Raw genomic sequence first — 12,265 nt, forward strand, 5'->3', positions numbered from 1 at the left:
AGCAGAGCAACACATTGTGTTGGTGAGGCTGTGAGGAAACGGTTACCTTGGTACACTGCTGGAGGATTACAAACTCGTACAACCCTTGTAGGGGGGAATTTGGCAATACCTAATAAAACTACATGTGCACTCACTGTTTGAACCAGCAATCCCACTTCGAGAAATATACCTCCAACAATTAACTACAGTGTCACTTGTAACCGTACAATATTGGAAACACCCTTAAATGCTCATACATAGGAGAGTGGTCAAATAAACTATGGCACACCTGTACAATGGAGGACTATAGAGCTGTAAAGAAGAAAAAGAAGAGTCTCTGTGCATTGACGTGAAGCAATTTCCTATGTGTACTGTAAGGTGAAGAAAGCTAAGTAGAGAAAGTATCTACTTTGAAGCATGCCTCACTTCATACAAAAAAGAAGGGGATGTAAGAAAATACATATGTATCTGCTTAACTGCACACAAGAAATACAGTAAGTAATAATAATAAATTCTAAAGGAAGTGGTTAATTATAGGGGGTAACTATAACTAGAAAAAAGATGAAAACTTGGTAATAAAGATGAGGGGGGGAGGGATACTTCTCTGAGTATACCTTTTTATATTGCTTTGTGTTTTAGGACCATAATTGTGTTTCAAATACTTATAAAAATAATAATTAACACCAACCAGGATACGAGAAGAACTCAGAATGAAGCACAAACCAAATGAATTTAATGTGTAACAAATAAATAATAACATAGCCATAGTGAAGGGGGTAAGAAAGTGAAGAATTGACCCAAGGAACTTTGGAAAATAATCCTTTGGATACAATAAGGTCAAAGACAAAAATAACTGAAACACAAATACAGTATTCCAATTAGTACGCCTGTTTCTCATTGGGATGTGGGTTAACAATTCTGAAACTAGTTTACATATATATTTGGATTAAATATATAAGTAAGTATTACAGACAATGAGAGCTAGGTTTCTTACTGTCCAAGAGAAATACAAATAAGGAAAGAGGGAAAGCTGGAATGAACACTGGTACCAAATCGAAATCAGAGTTGTCAGCCTGACCTATGGTGATGGATGGAGAGATGGATAATAGATAAGACAGATGATAGATAAATAGGTAGATAGATAATGCACAGATAGATGCAGATGTGATAGAGACAGATACTAACACAGTGTGTGTGGGGTTAGCGCACACGTACATTTCCTAGCTCTGCCAGCTAAGAGGGACTACAAGCAGTGACATCCCAGCAGCAATGAGTACATCCAGCTCCCAGATCTTGGTTTCTAAATACTCTTCTCCAATCAACCAGGGCTCCTTGGAGAAGTAGTGACCTCCAGGGCTGAGGCAAGAAAAAGACAAGGTGAGCCTCAAGTATGTTGTAGTGCTAAAATGTAAGGAAGTGCTGAAAAAAGAAGAGGATATGCTGAAGAGACAAGGGCCAACCTGAAATAGGTCTCAATAGCCAGATGCCGAGCCATTTGTACACCAAAACAAAAAGGACAGTTTGGGGTTAGAACTCATGGCATAAGATAAACATCTATATGAGTCCATACTGATGTAAATAAATAATTGAATAAACCAATAAAACAGAGAAGGGATAGCTCTCCCTCGCAGAAAAATGCCAATTGATACATGTAGAGGGACTGGGCAAAAAGAAAAAAAATCACCATTAGGCAAACATCACAGTAGTAATCGTAGCAAAAGTCCACCAATGGAAGCTAAAAATCAGCAGGCAAAAACCAGAGGAGAAAAAAGATATTTTCATCTCCCCTCAAATATTTGTTAATTACAAAGAAAAAGTAGTAACTTTGCAGTGGAGAAACCCAGCACACAACATTTTAATATTCAAACAGAAATAAAAATGATGAAAATATTCAGATTTTAAAGAACTGTTAGGTGGTTTGTAGGAAAAGTAACAGCATCTTATTTTGGGTACAGGCTATACTAGTAATATAGTTAAGGATATAGAAGCTTATTTATTAGATTTACGTGGGGAAGTTTTGTTTACTAAAGAGTGTTTGTTTATTCAAAACCCCCTTGGACTACAACATTTCCAGAAAGATGTCTCATCTGAGAACTGTGAACTATGGAATAAATAGAAACCTTTTTTTATTTGGGTAGAAGGAAGGAAATAGTAAAGATCAGAGCAGAAATAAATGAAATAAAGTCTAAAAAAATAAAAGATCAGTGAATACAAGAGCTGGTTCTTTGAAAAGATAGATCAGATTGACACACCTTTAACCAAACTCATCAAGAAAAAAAGGGAAAGAACCCAAATAAATAAAATAAAAAATGAAAGAGGAGAAATAACAACCGACACCAAGGAAATATAAAGGATTTTAAGAAAATATTATGAACAAAAATATGCCAACAAACTGGATATCCTGGATGAAATGGAATTTTAGTCTTCCAAAACTAAGCAAGGTAGAATCAGAGAATTTGAATAGACAGATTATACCTAGCGATATTGAAAGAGTAATCAAAAAACTCTCAAGAAACAGAAGCCTGGACAGTTTGGCTTCCCAGGTGAATTTTACCAAACATTCTCAGAAGAACTAACATTTTTCCTTCTCTAACTATTTCATAAAATTCAAGAGGAGGGAAGGCTACCAAACTCATTTACATTATCATAGTTTCAAAACTAGATAAAGACACTACAAAGAAAGAAAATTATAGGCCAACATCCCTGATGAACATAGATGCTAAAGGCCTCCACGAAGGATTAGCAGACCAAACGCAGCTATGCATCAAAAAGATCACGCAGCATAATCATGTGGAATTTATCCTGAGAATTCAAGGTTGGTACAATATCCGCCACATACCACTAAAAAATGTGCATGCTCCCCAAAGCAATCGAAAGATTCAATGAAATTCCTATCAAGTCTCCAATGGCATATTTCACCGAACTAGAACAAATATTTCAAAAATGTATGTGGGATCCCAAAAGGCCCTGCATAGCAACAGCAATCCTAAGAAAGAAGAACAAAGTTGGAGGAATCACACTACCTAATATCAAACTATATTATAAGGCCATAGTAATCCAAACACAAGGCCATGGTAATGGCATTAAAAACAGACACATAGATCAGGGGAACAGAATAGAGAGCCCAGAAATAAACCTACACCTTTATAGTTAATTAATATTTGAGAGAAGAACCAAGTACATACAATGAACTGAAGACAGTTTATTCAATAAATGGCATTGGAAACATTGGAGAGATATGTCCAGAAAAGTGTCACTAGACCACCTTCTTACACCACACCCAAGAATAAATTCAAAATGGATCAAAGATGTAAATGTTAGACCCGAATCATAAAAATCATAGAAGAAAACATAGGCAGCAAAATCTTGGACATTGCTTGTAGCAATTTTGTATGAGAACAATTTCCCCAGGCAAGGGAAATGAAAGAAAAATAAACAAATGGAAGTACATCAAACTAAAAAGTTTTTGCACAGCAAAGGAAATCATCAACAAAATAAAAAGACAACCCACAGAATGGAATAACATATTCACCAATACGTCTGATAAGAGGTTGATATTCAAAATTTATGAAGTACTTACAAAACTGAACACCAAAAAAATCAAACAATTCAATTAAAAAATGGGCAACAGACTTGAATAGAGGCCCTTCTTCTCCAAGGAGGACATACAGAGGGACAATAGAAATATAAGAAGATGCCCAATGTCACTAGTCATCAGAGAAATACAAATTAAAACCACAATGAGATACCACCTCACCCCTGTCAGAATGGTTATTATCAATAAATCAACAAACAACAAGTGCTGGTGAGGATGTGGAGAAAGGGGAACACTTTCACACTATTTGTGGGAATGCAGACTGATGCAGCCACCATGGAAAGCAGTAGGGAGATATCTCAAAAAATTAAAAATGAATCTGCCTTTGACCCAGCAATTCCACTTTTGGGAATATATCCAAAAGAAGCCCAAACACTAATTTGAAAGAACATAAGCATCCCATGTTCATTGCAGCGTTATTTACGATTGCCAAGATACAGAAGCAGCCCAAGTGTCTATCAGTAGAAGAGTGCATAAAACAACTATAGGACATTACTATGATGGAATACTACTCAGCCATGAAAAAGGAGAAAATGTTACCTTTTGCAACAGCATGAGTGGACCTGAAGAACATAATGCTAAGTAAAATAAGCCAGTCACAGAAAAACAAATGACATATGATTTCACTCATATGTAGAATCTGATGAACAAATTGAACTAACAAGAAAAATGGGGACAGACTCATAGATGGAGAGCAGGATGACAGCTAGTGGTGGGGTGGAAGTTAGAGGGTGAGGGGTGGAGGGATTGAGCAAAAAGGAAAAAGGACTCATGGACTTGGGCAACAGTGTGGTGTTTGCTGGGGGGAAGAGGGAATAAGGGGACTAAATGGTAATGGAAAAAATACAATAAAGATTAAAAAAGTAAATAAGTAAATGAAAAGCTACAGACACCCTAACATTCCACTCCACATTGAAATGGAGAGATGCTCAAATACAGCAGCTTCAGCTTCAAGGAAATGACCACGCATGATGAGGAATATTCACCTTTGTCACAGAATTTCTATGGTTGTTTGTTTAATGTTGTTTAAGAACTACTGGGTCTCAATATAATCCTGAATATTGCATAAAAATACGATTTATACTACATGCAAAAATAACGCAGGACTTAATACTAGCAACCAGGACCAATCATCATTAATTTCTTTTAAAACTGTGTTTTACCATGGCTAGTGTGGCTCAGTGGTTTGAGCGCCAGCCTGAGAACCAAAAGGCTGCTGAACCAAAAGGTCACCAAACCAAAAGGTCACCAGTTCAATTCTAGTCATACCACATGCCTGGGTTGTGGGCCAGGTCCCCAGCTGGGAGTGCTCAACAGGCAACCAATCAATGTTTGTCTCCCTCTTTCTCCCTCCCTTCTCCTCTCTCTGAAAATAAATAAAATGAAAAGTTTACAAAAAAGATTATTTTATAAGGAAACACTTAAATGTATACATTTATTTTCTGATGTTGAAAAGACAATAAAAATTTAAAACACTACAGAAATAATATTATTTTTTGTCTGCACTGAAATGCTGTGTATGCAAATAATGTCAGTGAGTCAATGTATTGTGATACCAATAGCAATTTAAAATTTCAAATCAATCATGCCTCTGACATAAAAAAAGTAATACAGGAAATTAGGTGTTTTAAGTCATGTAGAATGTCATTAAAACCCACTTCACACTGATTCAAAAATTTTAGAATATTTCTAATATCTCTGATTTGGGGGCACATAGGCTATCATGTCATGTGTTTACATGCTCACTTATGCAAAAGAAAATAGTGACTCTCTATTTGTATAAACCCTTAACTGGAAATGTCCACAGAATTGGCTAATTTAGGTTCGCTTTTTATTGCACATAGACTTCTAATATTATCAGTTGTCTACCATTTAAGTTTCCTTTATATGCATAAACACCTAGGCTATGTTGGATTAATAATAAGAAGGAGAAGAGTAATGAAAATAGAGATTGGAGTCTGAAGGAGCCAGAGTCGGATTATGGAGCAATTTGCACATTAATCTGACTGAGGTCACTGACAGTCTCCAGGCAGGCAGTAGAGGATGGAGCTGTGCTTCAAGAAGAGTCTGACAGGTCGTCTGAGATGAACTGCGAAAGGAAGAAGCCACGTAGACTATGACTGCGATTAACATGGAGTTAATGAGGGCTTGAATTAGGGAAGTGACAGTGCAATTTAAAGAATCTGAGGTGATTAGATGAGAGAGAAGAAAAGATGGAAATTGACGAGGCTTGGCAACTGATCCAATGTGAAAGCAAAAGACACTAAGTACTCCAAAATGGCACTGAGTTTTCAAGCCTGCGAACAAGACAGGGCCATACACAGAAATTAGTTACCACAAGAATGGGGGCAGGTTTGGGGAAATAGAAGTGGAATGAATGGAGGTGAATTTTAACAAGCAAATGGAAAATTTATTTCTCCATATCCAGGAGGTAGTTAGAATTTGGGGACTCAGTCTTGAGAGAGAAATCTGGATTCTCTTTAAGAAGAAAGGAAAATTCCTGTTACTTATTCATGCTGAGTATCAGTGTCCTTCCTGAAACCAAACTCAAAGAGAACATAACTTGATGGAATGGAGTGCCAGGTAGCAATGAGTATAGATGCTCATATGCACCAGATATGAGTACATAATATACTCAAATACATCGAAAGAAAGGCCAATATAGCCATGGCAGGTCTCAATCGTTTCCAGAGAAAATAGCTAAACATATAATATTGATATTACTTTACCATGGGATATGATGATGTTATCCCCACTGATGAATCTCTGTTCTTATGATTGATTAAAACACACTTGATCACAGGCAGATCTTGATTTGTAATAGTCTCAAATATCATTGCTGAAAAAACAGCTGTAAAACAAAATAAAAACAATGATGTTGATACGTACACGCCTTAGAAAGAAAATTATGTACTCAGCTTGCAACAAAATGACACACCACAAAAGATAATCAAGGACAAGTGGCCAGCAGGAAAGTATGCAGGAAATACAATTTCATAAGGGCAAGTTTTAACTATACTTGAGGAGCAGAGGCACTTAGATCAGTGCTGTTCAACAGAATGCTCTGCAGCGATGGAAACACCCTCTATCTGCACTACTCCATGTGGTTGTCACTGGGTGCATGTGGGTATTAAGCACTTGAAGTGACACTGGTAAACTGAGGAGCTGATTGTTTGTATACAAACCATTTCTTCTTTTTTACAGATGCTTGTAGACCTTTGTGCACTAAAACTTTCAAAAATATGTGCTTTTTTGAGACTATATTCATCTGCAGTATTAGATACTCAGTGGGCCTTCTCAATCTAGAAACTCATATTCTTCTCTTTAAAGAGGTTTTCTTTCATTATTTCTTTGATTCTTTCTCTTTTACTTCCATTCTCCTATTATAGGGAGGTTTTCCCCAAATAAATGATGATCCATGACAGTTTGCTCATGTATCATAATGCAGCACAAAATGACTGTGTAAGCTCAGTGCACATGGTATGACCTGCTGCTGCCTGATCCTCTCTCTGTGGTTATCTTTAGGTTTTCTGAGGGGCTGCTCAGCTTCACCAGAGAGGACTCGTTTCCCTTTTGCCTGCCGCCCACACTGTGGGAGCAGTGCTGACAATTTGTACTCTTTGGGGGTCCTGCAGTGAAAATCAGGTTGCTTCTCAGCATTCTCAACTCCACCTTATGATTCAGCTTTCTTCATGCACTTTAAAGCTTTCAAAATTTTATTTTCTCCATCCCTGTTGTCTTTGTCATGTTATATTTATGTCTTAATTTTTTTTTACTATCATTTGAGTGGACTATTGGTAGACAGGAGGTAAGTGTCTGTGTCCAGCCACCTTTGTACCTTGTAATCTGTTTCACAATCTCAGTATTTCAGCTATGGAAACTACATGTTAAGACACATTTACTGGTTTCTTTTAATCTGCCTTTATTATTTTATTCTCTATTAAAGAATCCACCCCTGGATGATGTAGCTCAGTGGATTGAGTACGGGCCTGTGAACCAGACGATTGCAGTTCGATTCCCAGTCAGGGCACATGCCTGGGTTGCAGGCCAGTTCCCAGCAGGGGACACACCAGAGGCAACCATACATTGATATTTCTCCCCCTCTCTCCTTCCCTTCCCCTTCAAAGATAAATAAATAAAATTTTAAAAAAAAGAATCCACATTATACCAATGTTAGTGGAACTAGAAGTAAAAATTTACTCTAAATCCTGATGTTCTGACAAATGAACCATTTTCATTTTTCTAGAACCTTTCCTATTTGTACATAGTTTTCAATTAATTGTATTGATAGAGTAGAAACAATTTTATATTCTGATTTAAATACAATACAAGCCTTTTTATGATGCTATGCATAATTGATTTGCATTCTTTTAGTGGATATAAAATGACCCAATCATTCCTCTGCTTGCATTTGACTGCTTCCCCCTGCTTTTTTAAAATATTTCACTAAGCCTTTCACTTTTAAAATATTATTTCCTTAGTATGAATTTCCAGAGGAGGAATAAGTGGATCAAGGACATAAATATATTTCAATGGTTCTTGGTATGCACTGCCTTCTTGTTTTCCAGAGGTGCTATACCATTTGATGTTGTGAAATGGAAGGTGAAAAGGTAATCATTTTATTTACAACCACATTAGCATTTAGGCATTATGCATTTTTATTTCTCTTAAGAGAGCTCCTAGTCTTAAAGGAAACTAAATGAGCATAACTGCAAGGACAAGGGCAGAGAGAGATAGAAATAGAGAGAGAGATGGAGAGAGAGAAGGAGAGATGGGGGAGAGGAAGGAAGGAAGAAAAAAAAACTTAAGATACTTTCTTACCTTATTTCCAAATATTATTTTCTCCCTACACTTTTTAAAAAGTTTTACTCAGTATAACTGACCTAGAATAAATTGAGCATATTTAAAGTGTATAATTTGATAACTTTTGACATAAATACCCATGAATACATATATCTGTAAAACCATCACCAGTCAAAATAGTGAACTCAGACATCACCCCCAAAAGTTTCTGCATGCCTCTTTGCAATCACCCTCTTCTACCCACCCTACTCACCCATGCCCAAGCAACGTCCCATCTCCTTTCAGTCACTACAATTCCAACTTCTAGAATTTCACACAGATAGAATCATACAGTATGAACTCTTTTTATTTTGGGAAGGAAGGCTGGTTTCTTTCACTCTGTTTTGTTTTTTAGCCAATATTGAAGAATATAATCAGCTTTCAATTGCTGGTAGTAGTCTAGTATTCAGATAAAACACAATATTTTAATTCATTTACCTGTGGATAGAATTTGGATTGTTTCTATTTGGGGGATCTTATTAATAAAGCACTATGATTATCTGTATAAAAGTCTTGGTATAGACATATGCTTTCATTTTTCTTGAGCAAATACCAAGGAGTAGAATACCTAAGTCATATGTGAGGTATCTGTAACTTTTTAAGAAAGTACCAAACTATTCTCCAAAGAGGTTGTATCACTTTCTATTTCTATTAGTAGCTTCTTAAAATTCTAGTGGTGCCACATCCCCACCAACACTTGGTATAATGAGAATTTTTAATTTTAGCCATTCTAATAGATGTATTATATCTCCTTGTCATCTTAATTTGCATTTTTCTACTAATGATGTGAAGTGTCCTTTCAGGCATTTACATGGCTTCCTATATATCCTTCCATAGTGTGTCTGTTCATATGTTTTACCAAAATCAAGTCCTTTTAAATTGGGTTGTTTATTTTATTTTTTTAAAATATGTTTTATCAATTATGCTACTACAGTTGTCCCATTTCACCCTCCTTTACCCTTTTACTCCTCTCCATCCTCCACACCCCCTCCTACCCCAATTCTCTCCCTTTAGCTCATGTTCATGGGTCATACATATAAGTTCTCTGGCTTCTACATTTCCTATACTACTCTTAACCTCCCCCTGTCTATCTTATACTTACCATTTATGCTACTTATTCTCTGCACCTCTTCCCCCCCTCACCCCCTCCCACTTCTCCACTGATAATCCTCCATGTGATCTCCATTTCTGGGATTCTATTCCATTTCTGGTTGTTTGCTTAGTTTATTTTTGTTTTTGTTTTAGGTTCAGTTGTTAATAACTGTGAGTTTGCTGTCATTTTACTGTTCATATTTTTAATCTTCTTTTTTGTAGATAAGTCCCTTTAACATTTCATGTAATGGAGACTTGGCAATGATGAACTCTTTCAACTTTACCTTATATGAGAAGCACTTTATCTGCCCTTCCATTCTAAATAATAGCTTTGTTGGATAGAGTAATCTTGGGTGTAAATCCTTGCCTTTCATGACTTCAAATACTTCTTTCTAGCCCCTTCTTGCTTGAAAGGTTTCTTTTGAGAAATCAACTGACAGTCTTGTGGGAACTCTTTTGTAGGTATCTGTCTCTTTGTCTCTTGCTGCTTCTAGGATTCTCTCCTTCATTTTCATCTTGACTAATGTAATTATGATGTGTCTTGGTGTGTTCCTCCTTGGGTCCAACTTCTTTGGAACTCTCTCAGCTTCCTGGACTCCCTGGAAGTCCATATCCTTTGCCAGATTGGGGAAGTTCTCCTTTATTATTTGTTCAAATAAGTTTTCCACTTGTTGCTCTTCCTCTTTCCCCCTTCTGGTACCCCTATAATTCAGATGTTGGAATGTTTAAAGATGTCCTGGAGGTTCCTAAGCCTCTCCTCATTTTTTTGAATTCTCATTTCTTCATTCTGTTCTGGTTGAATGTTTTTTTCTCCCTTCTGGTCCACACCGTTGATTTGAGTCCCGGTTTTCTTCCTGTCATTGTCAGTTCCCTATAAATTTCCTTTATTTCACTTAGTGTAACCTTAAGTTTTTCATGTAATTTACAACCATATTCAGCCAATTTTGTGAGCGTCCTGACTACCAGTGTTTTGAACTGTGCCTCTGATAGGCTGGCTATCTCTTCGTCGCTTAGTTGTATTTTTTTCTGGAGCTTTGATCTGTTCTTTCATTTGGGCCATTTTTTTTTGGTCTGGGCATGCCTGTTACATAGTAAGGGACAGAGCCTTAATTGTTTACCAGGGCAGGGAACCCACATCGCTGCATTGTGATGCTTAAATTGGGTTGCAAAATGTAAAATGTAATGATTTGGCATATGTATATTTGAGACATGGTTATACAATAAGTATAATTAACATTCATCACCTCACATAGTTACAATTTTTTTCTTGTGATAAGAACTTTTAAGATGTACTCTTAGCAACTTTCAAGTACATAACAGAATATTTATATAATCACCATGTTTTTTTTTTTTAAATGGGCAAAAGATTTTAGGAGACACTTCACCAAAGTACAGGATGGCAGGCACCCTGGCTGTTATGGTTCAGTGGATTGAGTGCCAGCCTGTGAACTGAAAGGTCACAGGTTGGATTTCAAGCCAGGGCATGTGCTTGGGTTTTGGGTCAGGTCCCTGGCTGAAGTCATGGGAGAGGCAACAAAGGGATATTTCTCTCCTTCTCTCTCCCCTTCCTTTCCCCTATCTCTAAAAAAATAAATAAAATCTTTAAAAAATAAATAGAATGGCAATTAAACACACAAAAAAGATGATCAACATCATTAGTCATCAGGCAAATGCAAATTATAACCACAATGACATTGCTAGCCCACTTTTAGAATAGCTAAAACATAAAGCAAAAGAAACTGACCATACCAGGTGCCAACAATGATGCTGAGTAACTACAATCTCAGACATCGTTTGTAGCAACGAAAGATGATACAGTTATTCTGGAAGACTGGAATCCAATCCAATAATACAATATCATTCCTGGGTATTTACCAAAGAAAAATTAAAGCCCATGCTTGCCCCAGACCTATATTATAGCTGCTTTACTCATAACTGCCAGAAACCAGAAGCAAACGAATGAACACTGGCTGGTTAATGGACGAACATCCATACAATGGAATACTACTCAGCAACAGAAATGGAAAATATGTTGATATACATAAAATATACTGATTACATAACAACATCAATACCTCTCAAAGAATTGTGCTATGTAAAAGAAGCATACCCAGAAGGCTACACATTGCTAAATTCCACTTACAGATGCTCTGGAAAAACAAAAGTGGTAAGGACAGAATAGAGATTACTAGTCTTCGGGGTGGGGGTGGGCACTGGGGTTGCCTAGAAAGGGGCAAAAGGGGAGTCTGGGGGAAGATGAACATGTTCTGTACCTTGTTAGTGGTGGTAGTTATGTGACTGTACATGTTAGTTAAATGCGTGGAGCCATACACTGAACAGGGTGAAACCTGCTACAGGAAAATTGTACCTCAATAAACCTGATTTTTAAAAAAAGCCAGAGGATGAGTTTGCCAGCATAGATAGGTTCTTCCTGGGAATCCATTCCCAGACCCTAGGAGCACTGCCCACAGTCCAGTTCTAAACCAGGTCTGAACAGGGAGGACAACTGTAGACCTAGAAAAGCGCTCCGGAAGTCATCTACTTTGAAGGGACCGGGCTGGGGTAGGGGTGGGGTGGGCGGAGAAAAATACTTGGCATGAATTTAAAATAAAATTTCAGGTAAAAAGTAAAATCTACTCCACTGAAAAGTGATGGATGTAGGCGTTATAAAACAAATCACGGGAAGGCAGGACGCCTCATTTACACATCCTCCAGGACAAGTCTTCTGTGAGGCAAAGACAGAAATAACCGGGTAAG

The 12,265-nt window shown here is 37.1% G+C and overlaps 1 protein-coding gene across 1 annotated transcript in view; it reads right to left on the reverse strand.

Moving 5' to 3' along the window:
- FLT3 (fms related receptor tyrosine kinase 3) overlaps positions 1-12,265 on the reverse strand; it is a 61,180-nt gene that overhangs the window by 43,765 nt on the left and 5,150 nt on the right. Inside the window, exon 2 of the mRNA XM_037058889.1 lies at positions 6,304-6,425. Coding sequence (XP_036914784.1) covers positions 6,304-6,425 — 122 coding nt within the window. The remainder of the gene's footprint in view (positions 1-6,303; positions 6,426-12,265) is intronic.

The sequence above is a fragment of the Sturnira hondurensis genome, unplaced genomic scaffold (assembly GCF_014824575.4).
Source record: "Sturnira hondurensis isolate 20B ecotype Veracruz unplaced genomic scaffold, ASM1482457v3 Scaffold0010428, whole genome shotgun sequence".
Taxonomy (NCBI): Eukaryota; Metazoa; Chordata; class Mammalia; order Chiroptera; family Phyllostomidae; genus Sturnira; species Sturnira hondurensis.